Source organism: Dromiciops gliroides, chromosome 5 (assembly GCF_019393635.1).
Source record: "Dromiciops gliroides isolate mDroGli1 chromosome 5, mDroGli1.pri, whole genome shotgun sequence".
Taxonomy (NCBI): Eukaryota; Metazoa; Chordata; class Mammalia; order Microbiotheria; family Microbiotheriidae; genus Dromiciops; species Dromiciops gliroides.
This window is the reverse complement of record NC_057865.1, coordinates 101,936,309-101,959,445: the sequence shown is the minus strand read 5'-3', so window position 1 is coordinate 101,959,445 and position 23,137 is coordinate 101,936,309. Positions and strand designations below refer to the sequence as shown.

Sequence of the window (23,137 nt, the reverse complement as noted above, 5' to 3'; positions counted from 1 at the left end):
AAAAGGCTGGACCAAATAACCTTGAATGTTCTTTCTGCCCTCACCTTCTAGAAACAGATGGCAGTGGGTCCAGTTACCCCTAACTCAGCAAATGTAGTGAATTTGGGGGTTGACTGAGAAGAAGCAAGAATAAGTTTCCCAACACAAAAACAAAGACATATCAGAGATACGTGCTTGCAGGAGCATAACAGGTTAACAATAATACCTTAATTCAAACACACAGTGTACTTGAAAACCTCCCTGTGTTCCCCTTACTGTCTTCTCTCCTCTCTTTACCCATGTTTCTCTTTTTTCTCATTATCTTTCTCTACTTCTCTATTTCTGTGTTTCTTTTTCTTTCTATATGTCCCTGTTTCTCTTTTTCTGTCTCTGTTTCTCTGGCTATATCGCTGACTCTGTCTCTGTCTCATCTCTTTATGCCTCTCTCTTCTCTCTCCTTCCTTCTCTTTTTCTCTTTCTTCATCTCTCTTTTTCACTTTCTCTGCCTCTTTTTCTCTGTCTGCTCTCTCTTTCCTCTTCCTCTCTTTTTTCCTCTGTCACTTTCTCTTGCTGTCTCTCTCCCTGTCTGTCTTTTTCTTTCTCTGTCTCCCTTTTTAATCCTCCATTTTTCTCTTTCCTTCCAGGTGATGCTGGCATAAGAATATGGCAAATCTGAGTCACCCATCTGAATTTATACTTTGGGGTTTTTCAGCCTTTGGGGACCTGCAGGTGGCACTGTATGGGCCCTTCTTGGTACTTTATCTTCTGGCCTTCACAGGAAACATAATAATTATTGCCATGGTCTTGGCCAGTGCCCAACTACACACACCCATGTACTTCTTCCTAGGAAATTTTGCCCTACTAGAGACTTTAGTCACCATGACTGTAGTGCCCAAGATGCTTTCAGACCTCCGTGTCTCCACCAAGACGATTTCCTTTGCTGGCTGCATGGTCCAATTCTATTTCTACTTCTCTTTTGGTTCTACCACCTTCCTGATCCTGGCAGACATGGCCCTAGACCGTTTCATGGCTATTTGCCACCCACTTCGCTATGGCACCCTTATGAGCTGGGTAGTATGTGTCCGTCTGGCAGGGGCAGCCTGGGCAGCACCCTTCCTGGCCATGGTGCCCACTGTTCTTTCTCGGGTGCAGCTCTCCTATTGTCATGGCAACATCATTAACCACTTCTTCTGTGACAATGCCCCACTACTGCAACTAGCCTGCTCAAATACATCCCTGTTGGAGCTCTGGGACTTTATGATGGCATTGGCTTTTGTCCTCAGCTCCTTCCTGGTAACACTTGTCTCCTATGGCTATATCGTGACCACCGTGTTACGTATTCCCTCTGCCAGTGGCCGCCAAAAGGCGTTCTCTACATGTGGCTCCCACCTAACTCTGGTCTTTATTGGCTATAGCAGCACAATCTTTGTCTATGTTCAACCTGGGAAGGCACATTCTGTGGAACTCAACAAGTTTGTGGTCTTAGTCACTTCTATCCTGACCCCTGTCCTCAATCCCTTTATTTTTACTCTCCACAATGAGACAGTGAAGACTATTATCCGAGGACAGGTGCAAAGACTAAAAGACCTAAAGAATTCAGCATGAGTTAAAGGGAAAGAGCCAAAGTTAAGTGGATTGAGGCAAGGGATAGAAGCATTTTGAGGCATAAAACATTAAAAAGTAACTGTAAAGGGAAGGACTATTCTACATAGTATAATAGAAGGGCAATATACCTGCCTGGGGGACAGGACCACTAAATGAAATCGTGGGCTTCTACTTTTCCTCTTCCAGTGCTTTCCATGAGCTCTCTACTACCCTAGATCATACTTCTCACCTGCTATTGAGGCTACCTGTAGGACCTGATTGTGCCCTGTAAATGGACAGGATAGGGCAGGCAGCAAACGGAAGTACAATGTGGTACAGTGGGAAAAGCACTTGATTTGGAGGTAGGACAACCTGTCTATGTGCATGGGGTATGCCTAATATCTTTTTACACACAGTAGATGTGTGCTTGTAGCAGAGTTACTGTATATACTGTTAGTGTGTATTATGTATGTGTATGTCTCTTACAGGTGTTTGTATACCTAAGTGTGTCAATCAACGAGCATTTACTAAGTGTTAGCTATGAGCATTGTGCTAAGTGTTAGAGATACAAAGAAAGGCAAAAGCCAATCCCTGCCCTTGAGGAGCTCACATTAAATGTGTGTTTGTGTCAGGTGGGCTCAGGGCTGGGGAGATAATGAAAAAATGATTCCTAGAAACCTTGTTCTCAAGAATAGAGCTCTCTTTTCTACCTTCATTCAATAGTCATCTATTAAGCATATACACACACACATATATATATATATGAACAGATATATCAGCTTTTTATACTCATCCATTAATCTACTATGAATGACAATGTATTCACATTTGTACTCTATTCCTTAGACACTAATGTTCTATATGAGAACAAAGAAGAAAACAAGGACAGTACCAGCACCAGGTCAAGTACACACAGAAAAAAAAATCTATGTAGAAAGCAACATAATTTTTAAAGCATCCATACAATTTTTCAAAATATCTTAAAGAGGGGGAGATATAAAAGAATTTTAAAAATCATAGGTTGAGAAAAGGGGAGTAAGAGACAGTAAATACCAACCCACGTGCCTTGTTTCTGTTTTCTATAAAATCTTTGTGAGAATACTCTAAAGGCATATTAAGGGGGCTGCTAGGTGGTTCAGTGGATAGAGCACTGGCCCTGGAGTCAGGAGTACCTGAGTTCAAATCCGGCCTCAGACACTTATCACTTACTAGCTGTGTGACCTTGGGCAAGTCACTTAACCCCAACTGCCTCACTAAAAAATAAAAATAATAAAAGGCATATTAAGGTCATATTTGATGGAAATTTGAACAAAGAAAAGATTTTTTTTTAGAAATGATTTTATAGCAAAAATCTTCACGATCACACAGTTAATTGAAATGTGTAGAAAATGTAAGATCTTACTGTCTATTATTTATTGATTTGTTTTAAAACATTTCACATGGAAGAACAAAATGCAGCCCTAAGGCTATCTTCCAAGATGTTGTCTTATATGTTCATGGTAAGATTATACAAGGTTTTTGATAGATGCGTTGATTAGGATAACTTTATTCAGTGTTCCTTTGGTTATCAATATAACCTGAAGCTTAAAGTCCATTTGTATGACTCTCCTCTTTGTTTGAGATTGATTATTCAATGTTCCTTGCCTGCTTTGAAGGGCTGAGTTGGCAAGAGTTAGAGAAGAGAGATATTTTGAAGCTGGAAACTAGAAGACCGGGATTTTGGACAAATTGATTTATTTGTTATTCACTATGCGGGTGTTCATTGTGAAACTGGAATGTGATGGGAAGTGAGTCAAGCCATGTATATGTAGTTTAGGGTACTCCTTGACTGCTAAAGTGTAGGGATCAGGATCTCAGCCTGAGACAGAAAAGTTTCTCCAACATTTATTATTTTCCTTTTTTTGTAATATTATTTAATGTGATAGGTATGAGGTGAGAGTTGTTTTCATTTGCATTTCTCTAATTAATAGTTATTTAGAGCATTTTTCATGTGACTACAGATAGCTTTAATTTCTTCATCTGAAAACTACCTATTCATATCTTTTGACCATTTATCAACTGGGGAATGACTTGTATTCTTATAAATTTAACTCAGTTCTCTAGATATTTGAGAAATTGGGCCTTTATCAGAGATACTTGCTATTAAAAAAAAATTCCCAGCTTTCTGCTTTCCTTCTAATCTTTGCTGCATTGGTTTTGTTTGTGCAACAACTTTTCAATTTAATAAAATCATCCATTTTACATCTTGTAGTGCTCTCTTGTTTGACCATAAATTCCCTTTTTATGGTCATTCTTCTAGTTACCCAGTTGTGCAACCTCAAATCCTTAATCTCCCCTATATATCAATTCAGTGGCCAGATTTTGTCATTTCTACTCCCACAATACCTCTTGAATCTGTCACCTTCTCTTCACTCATATGGTAATCACCATACTTCACTCCCTTAAGACATCTTTCCTGGCCTCTTGCAATAGCTTCCTAATTAGTCTTCATCCTCAAGTGTCTCCCATCTCCAAACCATCCTTCCCTACAGCTACCAAAAGAATTTTTCTAAAGCCCAAATATGACTCTCGTATATCAATTTTCTGACAACTTCTACATAACACACACTCTGCCTGTGGATATACAAGCCTCTGTTCTTTTTTCTGTCTACACACTCACAGGGATTTAATTATCTTCTCTATGCAAATGACTCCAAGGTCTTTTATCCAATAATTACTAGTTTATTCCTAGTCTACTCTCCTAGCCAATAAAATATATTAGCTCCCTATTACTTCAAGCATCAATATAAACTCCCTTTTTTGGCATGTAGGGCCCTTTACTATCTGTCCTCAATTTTCCTTTCCAGGATATATACATGGTAGTCCAGCAAAACTTAATTTCTTGCTGTTCCTTATACTTGGAATTCCATTTCCCACCTCCATGCCTTTGTATTGATTACATGACTAGAATACAACTACTCACCTGAATCTTTCAAATTTTTATTAATCTTTCAATTTTTATTAATGGCTCAGTTCAAACACCACCTTCTACATAAGATCTTTCCTCATGCCTCAACTATGAGTTTCTCCCTACCACAAATCATTGATTCTTAGAGAAATACAAACTAAAATGATTCTCAAGAATTATCTTGCTCCCACTACAATAGCAAAGATGGTGAATTGGAAAAATGTAAGTTGGAAGGGCTGTGGAGAAACAAACATGCTTATTCACTGCTGATAAGGTTATGATTAGGTCCAAACATTTTAGAAAGCAGTGTGGAATTATCTAATAAAAGTTACAGAATTGTTCATACCATGAACTCAGTGGAAGGACAAAAGGCTATATGTACAAAAATGTTCATAGCAGTATTATTTGTAATAGCAAAAAGTTACAAGCTATATTCACGATAATTGGGGAATGGCTGAATAAAGTGGGTTTTTTGTTATTGTTGTTATTGTTGTTGGTGGTGGTCCTTCATTCTTGAAGAGATTCAAAATGACATCACTATATTGGGTCAAGATACAGTGTGTCTGGGGGACAGCTAGGTGGTGCAGTGGATAGAGCACCAGTCCTGGAGTAGAAGTACCTGAGTTCAAATCCAGCTTCAGACACTTAACACTTACTAGCTGTGTGACCCTGGGCAAGTCACTTAACCTCAATTGCCTCACTAAAAAGGAAGGAAGGAAGGAAGGGAGGGAGGGAGGGAGGGAGGGAGGAAGGAAGGAAGGAAGGAAGGAAGGAAGGAAGGAAGGAAGGAAGGAAGGAAGGAAGGAAGGAAGGAAGGAAGGAAGGAAGGAAGGAAGGAAGGAAGGAAGGAAGGAAGGAAGGAAGGAAGGAAGGAAGGAAGGAAGGAAGGAAGGAAGATACAGTGTGTCTGATTGTGGCTAATCAGACCAAGAAAAGCTCAGAAGGCTCTACTACAGGTCGGGCACAAATAGTCCATATGAATATTTAGAATGGAGTCTCTCTAACTTTGTGCATCTCCTTTTTCATTTGAGCTACTGCCATTCTGCTTTGCTCTTAGACACAGTGCCTCTTATGTTATGTAATAGCATATTACTCTGCTTAAGGAGCAACAAGTATGAAAGAAATATGGGAAGGCTCATATGAACTGAGTCAAAGTGATGAAAGCACATTCAAAAGAACAGCAACATAGCAACCACATCTACATAAATAAAAACAAAACACCAGTTAATTAGAATGGAAGACGTATACATTCTTATTAAAAGGACAGCATGGGGTCAGCTAGGTGGTGCAGTGGATAAAGCACTGGCCTTGGATTCAGGAGGACCCGAGTTAAAATCCAGCCTCAGACACTCGACATCAGCTGTGTGACCCTGGGCAAATTACTTAGCCCTCATTGCCCTAAAAAAAAAAAAAAAAAAAAAAAAGGACAGCACACAGCTTTCATTTTTTTTAACAAATGACAAATTATAAAAATGTATGGTTACGTGTACTACCAGTTATAAATACAATTTTGTATAGTTTTCCTTTATGGAACAAAGATACTTTGTTTTTATTTCTACTTTTTTATCTTTATCATCTGTGTTAAAATAAATTTAACATATTTAAAAGAAAAATTGCAGGCTTATCTTGGCTGATTATTAATGCTTTGGATAATGCAATTTAAGGCATGCTTGTCAAATTCTCAGAGAACTTGAACCTTTAAAAGACAGTTAACAGATTGGTTGACGGAGGGTATTATAACCTAAAAAGATCTCAGTAACTAGAGAAAGTTAAGTGGTATAATGGATAGAGCACTGTGTAGGCCAATGGGAGGAGGGAGGAGTAGATGAAGAGTTTAGGGAACAAGTTTGGGTGTGATTCCTTACTCTCTAAGGTAATTTCTATTATCATAGTAATAATCATCCTAATGTAGTTGCAGCCAACATCCCCAACACCAGAGGGCACTTGTAACTATCAGCCAGATGGCTTATTCTTCTTTGTAAGAATCTCAAGTCAGCTACAGTTGTTTGACCTTCATTCTCCAAGAGGACTGTGACATTGGGCTGATGTCATGACTTGCACTGAATTGGATTTAACTGAGGGAGGGCTGTGCAAGGTCACCAACTTCACTCTCTCCTCTAGATCCATCTGGATCCAGTGACAAGATATATATCAGAGCAAAGGGAGATGGCCCCGGATGTTTAAGGCAATTGGGGTTAAGTGACTTGCCCTGGGTCACACAGCTCATAAGTATCTGAGGTGAGATTTGAACTCAGGTCCTTCCAAGTTCAGGACCAGTACTCTATCCACTGTACCACCATTGCCACCTGGTTGCCCCTCAAGTCAGCTATTTCTAAATCACTGCAGAGCTCTGCTCCCCAACTGGACTTGCCGAGGTCTGGCTGGACAAGTGTCTACCTCCACCAGTCAGACCACCTGATTTTTTTCTTCATGTCCTAACCACTCTCATTCAGTTCCTGTGTGTCCTTAACTTGTCTTTACCAAGTTCATAACTTTAGAAAAACAACTTATCCACAAGGGAAAAGAAGCTTGGTGTTCTATTATCAGGGATTAACTGCATGTATTACAAACTGACATGATCTCATTCAAGCTCCACTGACAGCTCCAGTCAGGAAAGACTCTGTTTAGATTGGCTTTCCTTTCCTCATCTCTAGTCACATCCTCCTAGGGCAAGGTCTAGTTTAAAGGACTGTAAGGGATCAGTTATCTGGTCATAAAGGGCCTAGCTCCCAGTAAAATTAAGCTAGGTAGCTCATGCATGGTTTAACAAATATTACAGAATATGAAGTGCTTCTCATGTATGCAGTTGTATAGACAACCAGGAAAGCAGAATGCCACTTCATAAACTCAGGAATATTGCTCCCTGTGATCCTAAAAACCTTAATGGACATTGGTCTGGCCCTGCAATGCTGCAAGTGAAATAGGGTGTTGGTTGATAAGATGCTTCAGAGGCCAAACCCACACATTGTGGGCAGACCATTACCTTTGCAGTCTCAGCTCCATTAGGTCCTTCTCGGTTCTTAAATCTCCTGACTTTTGGTCACACATCAGCTTGGATGTGCCTACTAGAGAGTGACACACTCATGATATTGATATTTAAGGTGAGAGAAGAGAAAAAGATGATAAAGGGTACCATGAGGATCTGAGATTAAATATAAGGAAGGCTAATGAAGGTGATGAAATATTTGCACATGCATTTTTGCCCTATAGGCAAGAGGATAAATGAAATAATCATTGGGGGGGATCAATCCCTTTCCTAAGTATCATGATGAGTTAGTGTGTGATCATCCTGATTAGAATTAAATGCAAATGGATCAAAAGGATTTCTTTAACATATTAATCATGTTGTGACTTCCATGGTAGACCAAGTAATCAAGTAGAATGTGGTTTTTTAAAACTATTTTCAGGCATATCTAACTCTTCCTGACGGCATTTTGAAGTTTTCTTGGCAAAGATCCTGGAGTGGTTTGCCATTTCCTCCTTCAGCTCATTTTACAGAGAAGGAAACTGAGTTGAACAGGATTAAGTGAATTACCCAAGTTTCTGAAGTCAGATTTGAACTCAGGTCTTCCTGACTGCAAGGCTGGTGCTCTATCTACTGCATTACCTAGCTGCCTGGTAGGATAAAGTTATGAATAAAGAAGGAAGGTTTAGTTTTAACTTTCTTTTTCCTAGACAGTGGGTTCAGAGAAGAATGAAACCCAAGATGAAAGGAACAATAGTGAAAGGCTTGTAGTTGTCAGTCTGTTAGAAAAATAGCAAAGGGCAGGTGAAGGAGAATGACAGATGGGGAGCTGAGCTGAAGAATGCTGAACCAACATACAGAATGAGACACATGCAAATCATTTGACAAGGTCAATATGGGAATTTGTTTTGCTTGACTATGCTTATTTGTTAAAAAAAAAGAATTTTGCTTTGTTTTGTTTTTCCTAGTGGGGAGGAAGAAAGTAAAAGAAAATAAAGGTTTGATAATGTAAAAAATATTAATTTTTAAAATGCAAAAAAAAAAGAATGTAAGAGGACTGAATGCCTATAACCAAACAGAAGGCAAGACCAAAGATTCCCCTGGGATCAAAAGAGATAATATTCATAAAGCACTATGCATAGTACTTGGCACTTTGGAAGTGTTTAATCAATGAGTGTTCCCTTCTCCCTTCCCTTTCCCTACGGACAGCTGTTAAAGTGGTGGATCACATGATGCTGAGATTACTATTATCATATTAATGATACCATATCATAAGATGTAGAATGGTGGTGATGTCATGACTTTTTCGAGGTCCTGTTGTCATAAGGAATAGTCAGAATTTGAACCCAGGCCTTCAGATTCCAAATTCAATATTCTTTTCACTATACTACAGTTTCCAGCCAAAAGTTTAAAGTGATGTACCTGGGACCCAAAAAGGAAAAGGCTCATATTCTCCAGCAATTGAGGAGGTTGAAAGTAAGAGAGCTCAGATTTGACCCAAGGGTAGAAACAGAATTGTTCAATTGTTTTTCAGTTGTATCTGACTCTTCATGACCTTATTTGGGGTTTTCTTGGCAAAGATATTAGAGTGATTTGTCATTTTCTTCTCCAACTCATTTTATAGTTGAGGAGCTGAGGCAAACAGGGTTAAGTGACTTGCCCAGGGTTACACAGCTAGTAATTGCCTGAGGCCAGATTTAAACTCATGAAGATGAGTCTTCCTGATTCCAGGTGCAGTACTCTGCCCAGAAGTAAAATGAGCCAGAGAAGGAAATGGCAAACCACTCCAGGATCTTTGTCAAGAAAATCCCAAATGGGGTCACAGAGAGTTGCATAAGACTGAAAAGACTGAATGACAAGAACCAAGAGTACTGTAAACTAGGAAGAAAAGACTCCAGTGTTAAAGCAAGAGGAGGGGCCTGTTGCCTGAAAGAGAATAATAACAAGGAACCCTTGAAAGAGAATGCTTAATGCTTTAGCCCTCCTTCAGATTCTTTGTACTCATGTCTGTGTATTGGCTGGCACTTATATAGTGCTTTAAAGTTTGAAGAGAGCTTTACAAATATAATTTCATTTGATTCTCACAAGTCTGGGAAGAAGGTGCTATTATCATCCCCATTTTACAGATGAGGAAACTGAGACAGACAGAAGTTAAGTAATTTGGACTCAGCAAGTTACATTCTTTTATCCTGAAGAGGAAACTAGTTTTTTATTGGTTTGGTTGGGTTTGATATCTGGACAGATTTTTGAACATGCTATATAACAGTGGACATGTTGGCAGAGGCAACTCACTAGATTTTTTTTTAATGAAAGAAAAGCTGGGAACTCAGGGGTGTGGTCTTTGAAAAAGTCCACCATTTTATATTCCCCTAGGCAATAGCAGCAGGAAGATGCCCAAAGTAAGTAGCAAAAGGAACTTGAGCATTAGGAATTGTTCTGAGTCAGGATGTCCTACTTCAATCTAAGACCCACTGGACTGGAGAGCTGGATAATTCTGACTCATGGGAGATCAAAGATACCAATGAACATGGAAGCAGAAAAGACAGATCCCACAGTTTCCTTAGACTATGCATAGTTTCTCTCCTGTCCCCCATGGGGTTAATTATTCCTCCTAATCTTCTGATTTTTAGTAAGAAACAAACATAAGAGCAAAGCAATTATCTCCTTCTGATGATAAACACAACTTTACTTAGGTCTTCCTCCTCAAATAAACACTCTTTATTCCTCTCAGATAGTCTCACCTACTCATCTCTCACCTCTACCCCTGGGGATTAGATTTTTTTTTTTTTTTGTGAGGCAATGAGGGTTAAGTGACTTGCCCAGGGTCACACAGCTAGTAAGTGTCAAGTGTCTGAGGTCGCATTTTAATTCAGGTCCTCCTAAATCCAGGGCCAGTTCTTTATCCACTGTGCCACCTAGCTGCCCTGGGGATTAAGATGTTTGATCCATAGATTGGTCATAGCTCAAGACTAGTACCTGAGAATAGAATTCCATCTCCCAACCCTAATATATCAGTCATTATAAAATTAAAAAAAAAAACAACCTAGAACTCTTTATTGACTCAAATGAAGTATAAATTTCTCAAGATCCTACAGCAACAATCCTTACCTCCCCCTCCACCAGCCCTTCCCCTGATACTCTAGCCTCACTTCTTATTTCCCACCACGCAGACCTTCTCTTCAGACAATCATTTATTGAGCAATTATTATGTGTTAGACACTGCTCTAAGCACATGCCATGAGAATATCAATCAATAAATATTTATTAAGCACCTACCACATACCAAGCACTATGTTAAGTTCTGGGGACACAAAAAATAGACAAAAGAGAGTCCCTACTCTCAAGAAGCGAATAATCTAATGGAATCATAGTCTTATCAACACCAGAATATGACATATATTCTGCCTCCACCTTTGCTCATGACAATCCTCCCAAAATCTTCATTCTCCATTGCCTATCCTATCCTTCATCTTCAAAATCTGGCTCAAAACTTACTTCCTAACCTTGTGTTTGTACAAATTCCTTCATTACCTACAGACTCAGTTTACACAATATTTGAACTCTTTTACAGAAACTGTGGGAAAACATTGCAAAAAGGCAGGAGAATATAAATTGTGGGAAGAGAACAAATCAGTTAGGATCTTTTTTTATTTCTTAACAAGTGATTTTAAAATCTCATTTTGAGTATTATCTAAAATCATCATTATTTCCTTATGTCAGGAAACAAGAGAACGAGAGGCAAATTCTTCATCAACTAAGCAGACACATCAGTTAGTACTAACTTGTATAGAGGTTAAACAAACATTATCATTATTAGTAAGCAGCTTTATAGTATCGCTATAAAGTAGCTATATATCTCTAAGGATACATAGATGCTTAACACTCAAGAACAGCTTGGCTTGGAACCTTTGTCTGCATCTCTGTTTTGTATTCTAAATACTGAAAGCATCACACAGATCAAAGGATATGAAGAGTTTTCTAAAGAAGACATTCCAACTATCAATGTCATGATAAAGGAAGGTTCCAAATCACTAAAAAATAAGGAAAATGAAAATTCAAACAACCATGATATATTTCAGCTTTAAATGAACAAAAATGGGTTTTTAAAAAGGATGAGAATGGTCAGTGCTGGAAGAGTTGTAGGAAGACCCACACATAAGCATACTGTTGGTAGAGCTACGGACTGGTCTAGCCACTGTCTAAAACTATTTTTATTACTTGTTAATGATTTGAAAAGTCAAAGAACTTTTCATTCCTTTTGACTCAATTATCCCACTATTTGGCATGTATGCCAAGAAAGTCAATAACAGAAGGGTTCCCTATTTATCAAAATTTTCAGAACGGCATTTTTTGTAGTACCAAAAATTTAAAAAAAAACTAGAGATAAAGAAGATACCCATCAGTTAAGGAATAATAGCTGAACAAACTGTACTACATGAATGTTATGGGATATTTCACTATAGAGAATGACAAGTCTGGGGAATTCAGAGTAAACAAGAAGGCATGTGAACTTATGCAGAGTGAAGAAGAGAGAATAATACAAGCAATGACCACAAAAACATCCCTGAAAACAATAATTAGACAACATAATTCAGACAAGTTCAATGACCAATGTTGGTTTCAGAAGACTAGTATTGGAATGTATTTTCTTTTTCTTGGTAGGGAGGTGGTAGACCATGGTAGCAGAATGGTACATACTTTTGTCGGATGTAGACGTATTATCAGATGGCTTCATGAGGCAGCTAGGTGGCACAGTGGATAGAGCTCTGAGCCTGGAATTAGAAGACCTGGGTTCACATACAGCCTTAGCTACTTACTAGCTGTGTGACCCTGGGTAATTTAATGTACTTAGTCTCTGTCTGCCCTCAATTATAAAATGGGGAAATAATAACACCTACCTCTCAGGGGTGATGTGAGGATCAAATAAGATGATAATTATAAAGCACTCAGTATAGTGCCTGGAACATAACAGGCACTTAATAAATGCTTGTTCCCTCGCTCCTTGGCTTAGCTGTTTAATTGTGTAGGTGTGGGGTTTTTTTTTTTGGGGGGGGGGTCTCTTTACCCAAGATAGGCTGGAAATATGTTAGGAAGTAAACAAGGTTTTTAAACAAAATACACCAATAAAACATTTTTAAACTATTTGGAAGGACCTTTCAAGTTAGGACCTGAGCAACCGGAATAATCTCTGGCCTGCTAATTATTCTGGATCGCATGTGCTATTCAGATACAATTATTTCCCTCCCATAGATCAATAAAATATGAATAAGAAGATCTCCTAATACTTATTTTTGTGATAGTGACCCTGCCTCTTTCCCATCCTTTACTAGACCACTTTCCGCCCTACCTCACCTCCGTGTGGGAGTCTATGTATCCGTCTCTAGACTTGGAGCTTAGACCTCTAGTACTAGTCAGAGTTGTCTGCCAAATGCTTCTGAGAAATGAGTGAAAGCAGTTGTGTTGGGAGCAGCATTTCCTTTGCATCACTGTTGTTGAATTTACTACCGTTTCTTTCAGTGGCCATGCTGTAGATGTAAGAGGCAGTGCTGGGGTCACTGCGGCAGAGAATTTCCATACTCCAGAAGCTTCTATCATCCAAGCTGGGGCCTCTTCTTCCACCATTTCCATTTCAATCCCTTCTTCCTTTCTGTCCTTTCTCCTGTTGCCCTGGTGGTGCCTCTCAGTCTGTTGTATACTGGGCAACAACTCCAGCGGTTTCTGCTGGACTGATCCTTTAAAGGGTCAAGTAGCCAATTGAACCACACTTCTACCTACAGTTTAGAAGACCCAGCCAAACATTAATTGGCATTAGAAATTGAATTGCAATAATGTCTACTTCACTACAATCCATAATTCCTTATGGATGACCTGGCTTTAGAGATTAGATCCTGCTAACTACACCAAATATTAAGGACTAGATCTAACCTAGGCCAGGCCAGTCATTTAAGTTCAGGGGTTAAAAGGCAATGAAGCACTCACAGATAATATGATATGATATGATAAAGCAACTTTACTAATTAGAGGTTTTAAGCATACAACTTTAAAGTTTATAGGACGTAAAAGACTAATTTCTCTGCCTTCATGGATAATAAACACAATCAACTATTTCAGGAAGACCAGAACCTCAAATAAAACTTCTAATTATAGAGTGATCGCCAAAAATTCCTACCTCTTCCCCACTCATAGCTAGATAGCCTCCCAACCTAGGTGGGGAGGGTATGCAAGGGACAGGAAAAAGGAGAGTTTTTTATTGAACATATTGTGAAAAAAATCCATAAATGGGGATAGGTGAGCTGTGGAAGTTACTAATTTGGAGATCAGAGTCTATCAATTGGAAATGATATTCAGTCTATTAAAATAAATTGCCTGTAGTAAGGGGGGTGGAATAGTTATTTTATCCACCTAGTCAATAGTATGCAGAATATTTTATGTTAAAGAATAATAGGAAAGCAATTTTTACCAAAGTTACTTCTACATGATCTCCATCAAACAAGATTTGAAGACTGAGAATAATATTAAGAATGGACTGAAGATACGAACATTTATGTACCAGTCAACATCATAATGAAATTGGAAACAGATACTACCACTTATAAGCAAGGGCTTCACTGTATTTTTTTTATCAATAGCATCCTCAACTCCAATTCATTTAACAGTGTTTTGTCAATCAATACAGGTTACACATAAACTAAAAAATTAATCCCTAAGCCTAAATTAGATAAAATTTTAAAATTAAAACAAGGAGTTAGCAAAATAAAAAGAGGGTAAAGTGAAGAGCCTGAAGTCATTAAAAAATCTTCACCTAACAAAAACTATAGAAATAATGAAATAAATGGCCAAAACAATGCTGGTGTCTCAGATTATTTTTGAAAGAAGAGGGATGCACTTGGACAAGAATTCTGAAAAGCACTTTGAGTTTCATGTCATAAATCCAATTAGCAGACCAACTATACCAAAATAGAATTTTTAAGGAGCTTGTTTTTTTCTGTAATAATCATGAATATCTTCATCCCATGACAGTATTTCGGGAGCTGAATATAACAGTATATATGGAAGTTAATAGTACAAAAGTACCAAGAAAAGGACTACTTCTAGGGATAGTTATCAAATGCCAAAAGGCAAAAGTGACTTAGGAGACCTATTTGAGATTCATGGGAAGGCATTAGAAGACTACATCCATATCTAGGGGGCACATGTAGTAGAAAGTATGAATAACATATTACTCAATTAGAAATAGAATTAAAAAAAGAGAAATTTTGAGCATAACCCAGAAAACAAAAGGATATCAGAAGTCCTAGATTCCCTTAATTAACACCTAAAAGCAAAAGCTAAAAGGTTAAAATTTAAGTCAAAACCGTGTGAAAAACAAAATAATTCAAACACCGCTCAAAAACTTTAATATAGAGGCATGCAGAGCAAAGAAATCAGTAAAAAAAAAAAAAGAGGGTGTAGAAATGTTCTGGACATCTACATGTTTGAAACCCAACACAATGAAAATGAACTGTTAGACCAAGGAAGAACCAGCTTGCTTTTCATTAACATAATGAATGATAGGACTGTTGAGTCAAAGGTGATGATTCAAACTTTAGCTTCTTTGAAAAACTGGAAAGCAATAGGGCCAAGCTTAGGATTCAGAATTATTGGGTCGAATTCTTCACAGTGGCGCATGAATTACTAGCAAATCAATTTGCTGGCTTCCCCTCAGAAATAAGACCGATCTCAATTTTCTTAACAAAAGGTATCATATAGCGCCTACCAAAAGATGAGAGCACCAGTGACCTCTCCAAATACAGTCCAATGAGGAGTTTATATACCCAACATAAAGCATTCACAGATTGTATTACTTTAAAATTCTATGCACATTAAAAAAAAAACCCAATATGGTGTCTGAGAGTAAAAATGTATGCCAAAAAGTGGCAGGGGTATAAACAGCACTTTGTTATTGAATCAATACTATTTCAGCAAGATGTCCTAGAACAACTTAACCATCACACTGGCTTTATTGATCATTTTAAAACCTTTTGCTTAGTTCTGCACACATTAGCTTTCTCATGTTTCTCTCTGTATGTATGTATGTATAATATAGTACGATATATATGATATACCTGTTACACTGTGATATATAACATGTTTGTAGGTTAAAATATATGACACACATATATAATAGCTCCAAGTATCATGAGAATCTTAGAGTATTTTTATGTCTATAACTGAAAATTTTCTCTAAAATATACTACTGACAATGATAGCAAGAAAAATTTATACAAAACATGGCATTTTTTAGGGAGACAGTTTGACCCCATGGTTCTTCCTAGTCTTAAATACATTGTTACCACTCCTAAATAGAACTCAGATGTCTTCCAAGTTAAAGGACTTGAACCAGAATATTTTGTTAATTGCTTGACATACATAAATGAAATCAAATAAATGGTTCCACTGAAGCCATGTTAATTAGCTCCATAATCTCAAAAGATTTTCAAATGGTATAAAAGATATAATTCAAACTCAAGAAATGCAAAATTCTTGATGTATGCCATGGGCAGACAGAGGTTGAAGGCGTCAGGCTTGAATCTGGAGTTCAAACTGAAAATATAAAATGGAGGCGATATTTTAAATGCCTTTTTCTTAAACAGGCTAAACCCATTGAGCATAAAACTATAAGAAGAAACTATAAGAAGAAAACTATAAATGAAACTATAAATGAATATATTAAGAGACTTTATTGCCATCCTGAAATCAAAAGCTCAATGGAAAATACATGTTCAAAACAACTAATACCTATGCAACCTCAATAGTATGTATACTTTTGGAATTATAAAATAAAACATAACAAATTGGAAATTATTCTAACAAAAATGCATACAATATTAATGAAATACCCTAAGGCAGAAATAGAAAAATTAACCCTTCCTGACTAAAAAGGAGGAAGAGGATTTATAGTTATTCTAAGCATACATTATAAAGTAGTCAAAAACCTACAGACATACTTTTGAAATAAGCAGATACTGCTCCTCCTAGCAATAGCAAAAGCTAACAACAGGTAAACCCCATTAGATAAACCAAATTAAGTTATCACATCTAGAACAGGTTTCTGAAGTGGCAAAGATTCAGGATTGGAATCAAAAGACTCTTTGTGGTTGACACCCTCATGAACTTAGTCAATGATATGTTGACACATAAATCTTGAATAAATGACCGAGTAATTTGGATCTGTTTCTGGAAACAGGGTATTTATGATTGCAATTGAGTACTAGTTTATCATTGTCAAATATAGAGAAGGATTATCCTTAGGGAGTCCATGTTTGACATAGATGATACAAAGAAAAAAATTAGAAAATGTGCAACTTCTCACTGCAGGCTATAAAAATTGAGTACCTGCCAAATACCTATCATAACCATGACGGTGGCTAGAATTATGTATCAGAAACTAGCTATCTTTGATGAACTGACAGTTGAGAAATCCCCATATTACAAAAATAGGCATAAAAATATCCTTGAGAATTCAACCAATAAATTGGACTCAAACCAGAGCATTATCATGAACTGAATTGTTGCTCACAATTTCCTGAATATCAATTTATCCATAAAATCTTAGAAATAGTGTTTCAATAGATATTGACTTATTAAAGACTCAGAACCTCTCACTTGTCAAGGAATGAAAACCTTTCAAAGTTTGGAGTTCTAGCAAAAGAAATCAAAATCATGTAGGAATAAGATAGATAGATAAACAGATAATGATATAGATATATATCATCCCCATCATCCTTTCTTCTACTAGAGTTATAACTCCTTTCAGTGAGCCTACATAAGGTGAGTTTATAACCTAATATTTTACTAAACTATAAAAAACAGTGTGAAATAGTCTGCAGAGAATTAAATAAAACAAAGTAATAGAAGCATTGTTATTTGTCCCAGACAACTATCATAACTCTTCTGTCTTCTATCAAGCATGATGAAAAGAATGAGATAATAAAAGTACTAATAGAGTGCCTTAAAATTTACAAAGCACTTTACATACATTACCTAATTTGAATCTCAAAGCAGCCTGGTGAGGTAGGGACTACAGGTATTATTGTCCCCATTCTGCAGAAGAAAAAACTGAGGTCCATAGAGAGTAAATGATTTATCCATGATCACATTACTTGTGTCAGCACTGGAGGGAATGACAATGCAGATAAGAGGGGGGAAAAGGAAGAAAAAATATTTACATAATGCCTACTATGTGTCAGGCACTGTGCTAAGCACTTTTTTTCCCCCTTTTCAATTATTGATTTTTCTAAAGAAAATTCTGCATTCATATCATCCTCATATGCATTGGTAAGGGAACTTCCAGATATTTTATATATTCTATATTATATCTGAATATAAATTTTTTTTATCCTTTCTTTAATTAGTTTTATTGGTAATATGCAGAAAGGTTGATTATTTTGTATATTTATTTTAGAACTTGTTACTTTACTAAAGTAATTGTTTCTCTTAATTTTAGTTGAATCTCCAGGATTAAGCTATCATATCATTTGCAGAAGTTAAAATAGTTACTTCTTTGCCTACACTTAGCTAATTTTTCTTGTCTTACTGCTATAATTAGAATTTCTGGTATTACATGAAATACTAGTGGTGACAGTGGACATTCTTGGTTTTACTAGAAAGAACTCTACCATTTCTCCTTTATAAAGGATGGTAGCTCTTAGTTTTAAATAGATACTGTTTATTAGGTTAGAGAAAGGTCCATTTATTCCTATGGTTCTAATATAATTTGTCTGATATGATTATGTGTCATTTTATTTTTGTTATTAATATGGTGTGTTGTTTTTTATATATTCCTTAATGTCAAGCCAAGCTTGCATTCATGATACAAATTGAACCTGGTCATAATGTATATTTTTAGTTTGTTGTATAGTGTGGCAAGTAAAATTCTATGTGGTCACCTTATTTCTGTCCCAAGTTTAGGGAAAATTAGCTGGGGTTTCTAATATATTTGTTACTTATAAATTAGAAGCTTTAGCACCAGTTTTGGACAGTAAGCATTTATTAAAGCATCCCAAATATTAAAGAAGCCTATCTCCCCTAGAGGAGAGATAAGAGCTCAGCCTGGCCTGCTTCTTCCTCCAAGTCCTCCACCATGAGTGTGTGTGAGACCCTAATTGAGAGTGCAAGCTTCTTCCGGGTCCAGAGGAGAGGCGGTCCTTACACACTGCTTCAAGCTAATTGGCTAGCATCACCCAAATCCATTGGTTCAAGGGACTTGAGGGTGGTCCATGAGCAGAATGTGCTGAGGTCAGAGTTCAGAGAACATACCCCCTGGGGGCCAGGCCTTCATTTAGGTGTGGTTCCAATCAAGTTAACTCCAAGTGAGTCAATCAGCAAAGTCAATCCAATCAATCTTAATATAATCCCCTCAAGTTGGGGGGCCTCTGGATATCCCCAAACCCATTATTTTCTCACAATAGGCTTTTTGCTACTATTTTACTCAATATTTTTTATTTTAATTTACTAGAGATATTGGTCAAGTTTCCTTTATTTGACTTAGCTTTTTGTTTTAGGAATGAGAACCATATTGCTTCATATACTAAAAGGAGCTTTGTTTTATATAAATTATTGGGGGGCTAACTGTTTTTAACTAAATTGCTGGGGCCCAGACTGGCTTTTCTAAAATATTGCTACTTATAAATTAATGGTTTGTAAGAATATTATTACCAGGGGCCCCCTGCTGAGAGAGCATGGGTTGCCCTTTCTAAGGTTGATTAAGCCTCCAGAAGTTACCTCACATCAACATGAGACAACCCTCAACCAATCAGCTTGAAGCAGTGTGTAAGGACTGCCTCTTATGCTCTCTCAGCAGGAGGCCCCTGGTAATAATAATAATAATAGCCCCTGGGGCTATTGCACCCATTTAGGCAGTAAGCATTTCATTTGTTATTAAAGTATATTAAACTAGGGGAGCATTGACCTTGTGGCATTTAACAAGAGACAACCCCCCACCACTACCACCATATTGTCTCTAAGAGAGAGCACATGGCCCCAAACATAGTTGAGAAGCCCCACATTACCTACACTGGCCTAAGAGGAGAACACTCACCAACCTGACAACTTTCCAAGTCTATCATGAAAGCCAAGAATGGCATTCGCCTCATGGTCTGAGTCTTTTTCCTCTTCCAATAAAAGTGGCTCTTATACACTGATCAAAGCTAATTGGCTAGCATCATTCAATTCCATTGGTTGATATGACTTGAGGGCAGGCCATGTTAAAATGAGCTGTACCATGGTGACATCAGGGTCAAGTTGGAGACCCCCTGAGAGCAAAAGTACATTCAGATAGGTGTGGTTTAATCCCTTCAATTCACTGAACTAGACACAAAAGAGTCTATCTCCATTCTTTGTATGCCCTGCACAGGATTAGAACTCCCTCCTAAAAATCTACCTCTCTAAACTGTGTGTGTGTGTGTGTGTGTGTGTGTGTGTGTGTGTGTGTGTGTGTGTGTGTTGGAGGTGGGGAGGAGAGAAGAAGACTCCCTTCCCAAATTATTCATAATTACTTTTTTATAATCCCCCATTGAGAAACTATGTTTCCTCTAAGAATCAAATTAATACTACAAATAATTTACAAAGGGTTCTTAACTATGGGGCTTATGATGATTAACAATGTGAAGGGAAATAAAAGAAAAAAATCATCATCGCATTGACAAAACCAAAGGGGACAGTCCCCTTTAGGAGGTAGACATTACAAATAGTGTATGCAACAGGGAAAAGGGAAACAATAAGGAAAATGTCCATTCAAATCTCTGGAAGCCTCATTTCCTACAGATGACTCTTGGGACATCATCTTGATGCAGCTCTGTATTCTGGGTGCAGTCTCAGGTGTGATAGCAGAGAAGTCTTTTCCAGGTTCTTTAGATGTTCTTCCTCAGTCAGAAAATCTCCTACAAAACTGATCTTAACACAACTTTAAATAAACTGGTGCCTAACTGGCACCTTCCGAGCCTAGCGTGCAAGCCAAGAATGCTAAGCACTTTTTAAAAAATATTATTTTATGTAATCCTCACAACTCTGCAAGGCAAGTGCTATTATTATACCCATTTTATAGTTGAGGAAACTGAGACAAACAGAGATTAAGTGATTTGCTCCAGGTTACATAGCTAGTAAGTGTCGATACCAGATTTGAACTCAATGTTCTACCTACTTACTATGCCACCAACTGCCTCCACAGGGAAGGAACTGTATAAAATGTATTAGACAGGTAAATTGGTTCTACAAGATAATCGGTGCTTTTCATATATATTCTATTATTATAATGCCTGTAAAAAGTTCTATTTAATTTGTCTAGTGAGGGAAACCCATCCAGGTATATCCTCATTTTCCCCTTAATTTGGCAATTCAGTTCTACCACTGGTATTCAGTCAGCTGAAGTAATTACATTGCCCTAATCAGAATCTTCCACAAGAGTAAATGCAAAGGTGTGTCAGCAGATGGGTTAACTGTGGTGTTTGAAAATAAAAAGCTAAGGTGTCTATAGTGCTTTAAGGTTTAAACAACAGGGTGTTGCTACAGCCTCCAGAACTGTAAGACTCAGTTTCACTGTGTCCTGGGAGAGCCAGCCAGGCAGTGGTCACTGGCCTGTATGAGAAGCCTGGCCTTGAATCCTGGCTGATAGGAAGCAGGTTTATCTCCAGCAACAGGCACAAGTTGGAGTCCAATTTTTATATGCAGGTAAGAAGCATCACAGACAGACATACAGAGACAGAAAGACAGACACAAAGTGACAGAGACAGAGAGAGAGGAAGGTAGAGGGAGAGACAGAGGGGGAGTGAGACAAAGAGAGAGACAGAGAGAAGAGGAAGAGGAGGAGGAGAAGAGAGGACAGGAGAGAAGAGAGGAGGGGAAAAGAAAGGAGAGGAGAGGGAGGGAGAGGGGAAGGTAAAGGGAGAGGGAGAGAACTTATCTTAGGAGAGTACCTACGTTGTAATACTACACAAGCAATATCTTTTCTCTGCAAAGACCATGCATTTCTTTTACTATACTGTAATTATCTCTTCATTGATAATGTCAGTGTTACCAAGAGTATATATTCGTTTTGCTGTAGCCTTCTTTTTATGTAACTTTTCAACACTATCTAGCCATTATGTTTGTTATTTTCATGTCTGCCTCTACCGAGTGATCTTTTTTAATGAACATCTATATCTATATATTCGTTCCAGACCTAGGAATTCATTAGTATAGAGAGCTCCCAGATTGGAATTTCCCTCCACCAATACAGATCAGTTCCATTCCAAATATCTCATTTTATCCTCACAATAACCCTGGAAGGTAGGTCCTTTTATTATCACTTTACAGATGAGGAAACTGAGGCAGACAGAAATTAAGTGACTTGTCCAGAGTCATACTGCAAGTAAATGTCAAAGGCCAGATTTGAACTCAGGAAGACGAGTCTTCTTGACTCTAGGCCCAGCACTCATGGTGGGTGATGTACCTGGGACCCAAACACTCTATGCACTGTGCCACCTAGCTTCCTGGGGATCTGAGTCATGGTCAGCCAGCTAACAAATGTCAGAGGAAGAACTTGAATCCAGCTCAGATTTGATTCTAAAGTCAATATTCTGTCTACTACACCACAGTTATCATATTTTTATTTGTTTATGTTTATTTTATTTGTTTAGGCATCTACACACGCGCGCGCACACACACACACACACACACACACACACACACACACACACACATATATATATTCAGGTCTAGAATACACGCTTGGGGACTTGAATCAATTAATCAACTTAACAAATATTAAGTGCCTGCTATGGGCCAGGCAGTGTGCTAGGTTCTGGGGGTACAAGCTTAAAAAAAAAAAAAAGGGACCATTCCTTGCCCTCCAAGAGCTCACATTCCAATCGGATTTAACCACAGATCCATTTGTTAATTCCAATCATAAACTTAAGTAAATTCTCATGAACCAAAAAACTAAACAAGACTGAAGTCCACTCTTTCAAAACCCTTAGCTTCAGCCATAATGAAGTAGACAGTCCGCTCACATTAGTAGTTCCCAAGCCCCCTCTCACATGCAACCAGGAGAACAAGAAGGACAAAGTACAGGAAAAACCAGGGGAGAATTTTCCCCACCTCCCTTTTGTGAGTCATTGTCTGTGTTCTTCTGCCAGTGGAATAATAAGGACTGCAACTTTGAGAGCCTTCCCTTCCCTGGAGCCCTAGAACCCTGGACCCCTGAGTCTAAGGGAATGATCCTTCTATTAATGGCTGTGGCTATCTCTGGCCTGTCAAGACTTACCAGCCTAGAACACATGGAGTTAATTTCTATCGGAATGTCCCATGCCCTTACTCTCTTCCAAAACTAATAGTGCTGGGGCTGGAAACTGTCACAGATGATTTACTGGGAAAATTCCCCATATCCTCCCCTAGCCGGATATCCCTCCTCTGGCCAAAGGCACCATCCTCAAATATGACAGGGCAATGAATTAAACAGACAACTACATACAGCTCATGAGAGCCATATGAACTAAGGATATGGAGAAACACATGTATATGAACCCACATAGAAGGAAGGAAGCAATAAGCATTTATTAAGCTCCAACTATATGCCAGATACCATGTTAAGTACTTTATGAAGATTATTTCATTTGACAAAATGAAACAGAGAGGAATACAGACAT

The 23,137-nt window shown here is 37.9% G+C and overlaps 1 protein-coding gene across 1 annotated transcript; it reads left to right on the top strand.

Moving 5' to 3' along the window:
• Window positions 1-642: 642 nt before the first annotated feature.
• Window positions 643-1,584, top strand: LOC122728760 (olfactory receptor 6V1-like). The gene has a single exon (XM_043967543.1). It carries the CDS (start codon window positions 643-645, stop codon window positions 1,582-1,584), a length of 942 nt encoding a protein of 313 aa, XP_043823478.1.
• The last annotated feature ends 21,553 nt before the right edge of the window (window positions 1,585-23,137 follow it).

Coding starts and splice junctions, on each gene's coding strand:
- LOC122728760 (XM_043967543.1), top strand. CDS start 643: ATGGCAAATCTGAGTCACCCATCTGAATTTATACTTTGGGGTTTTTCA.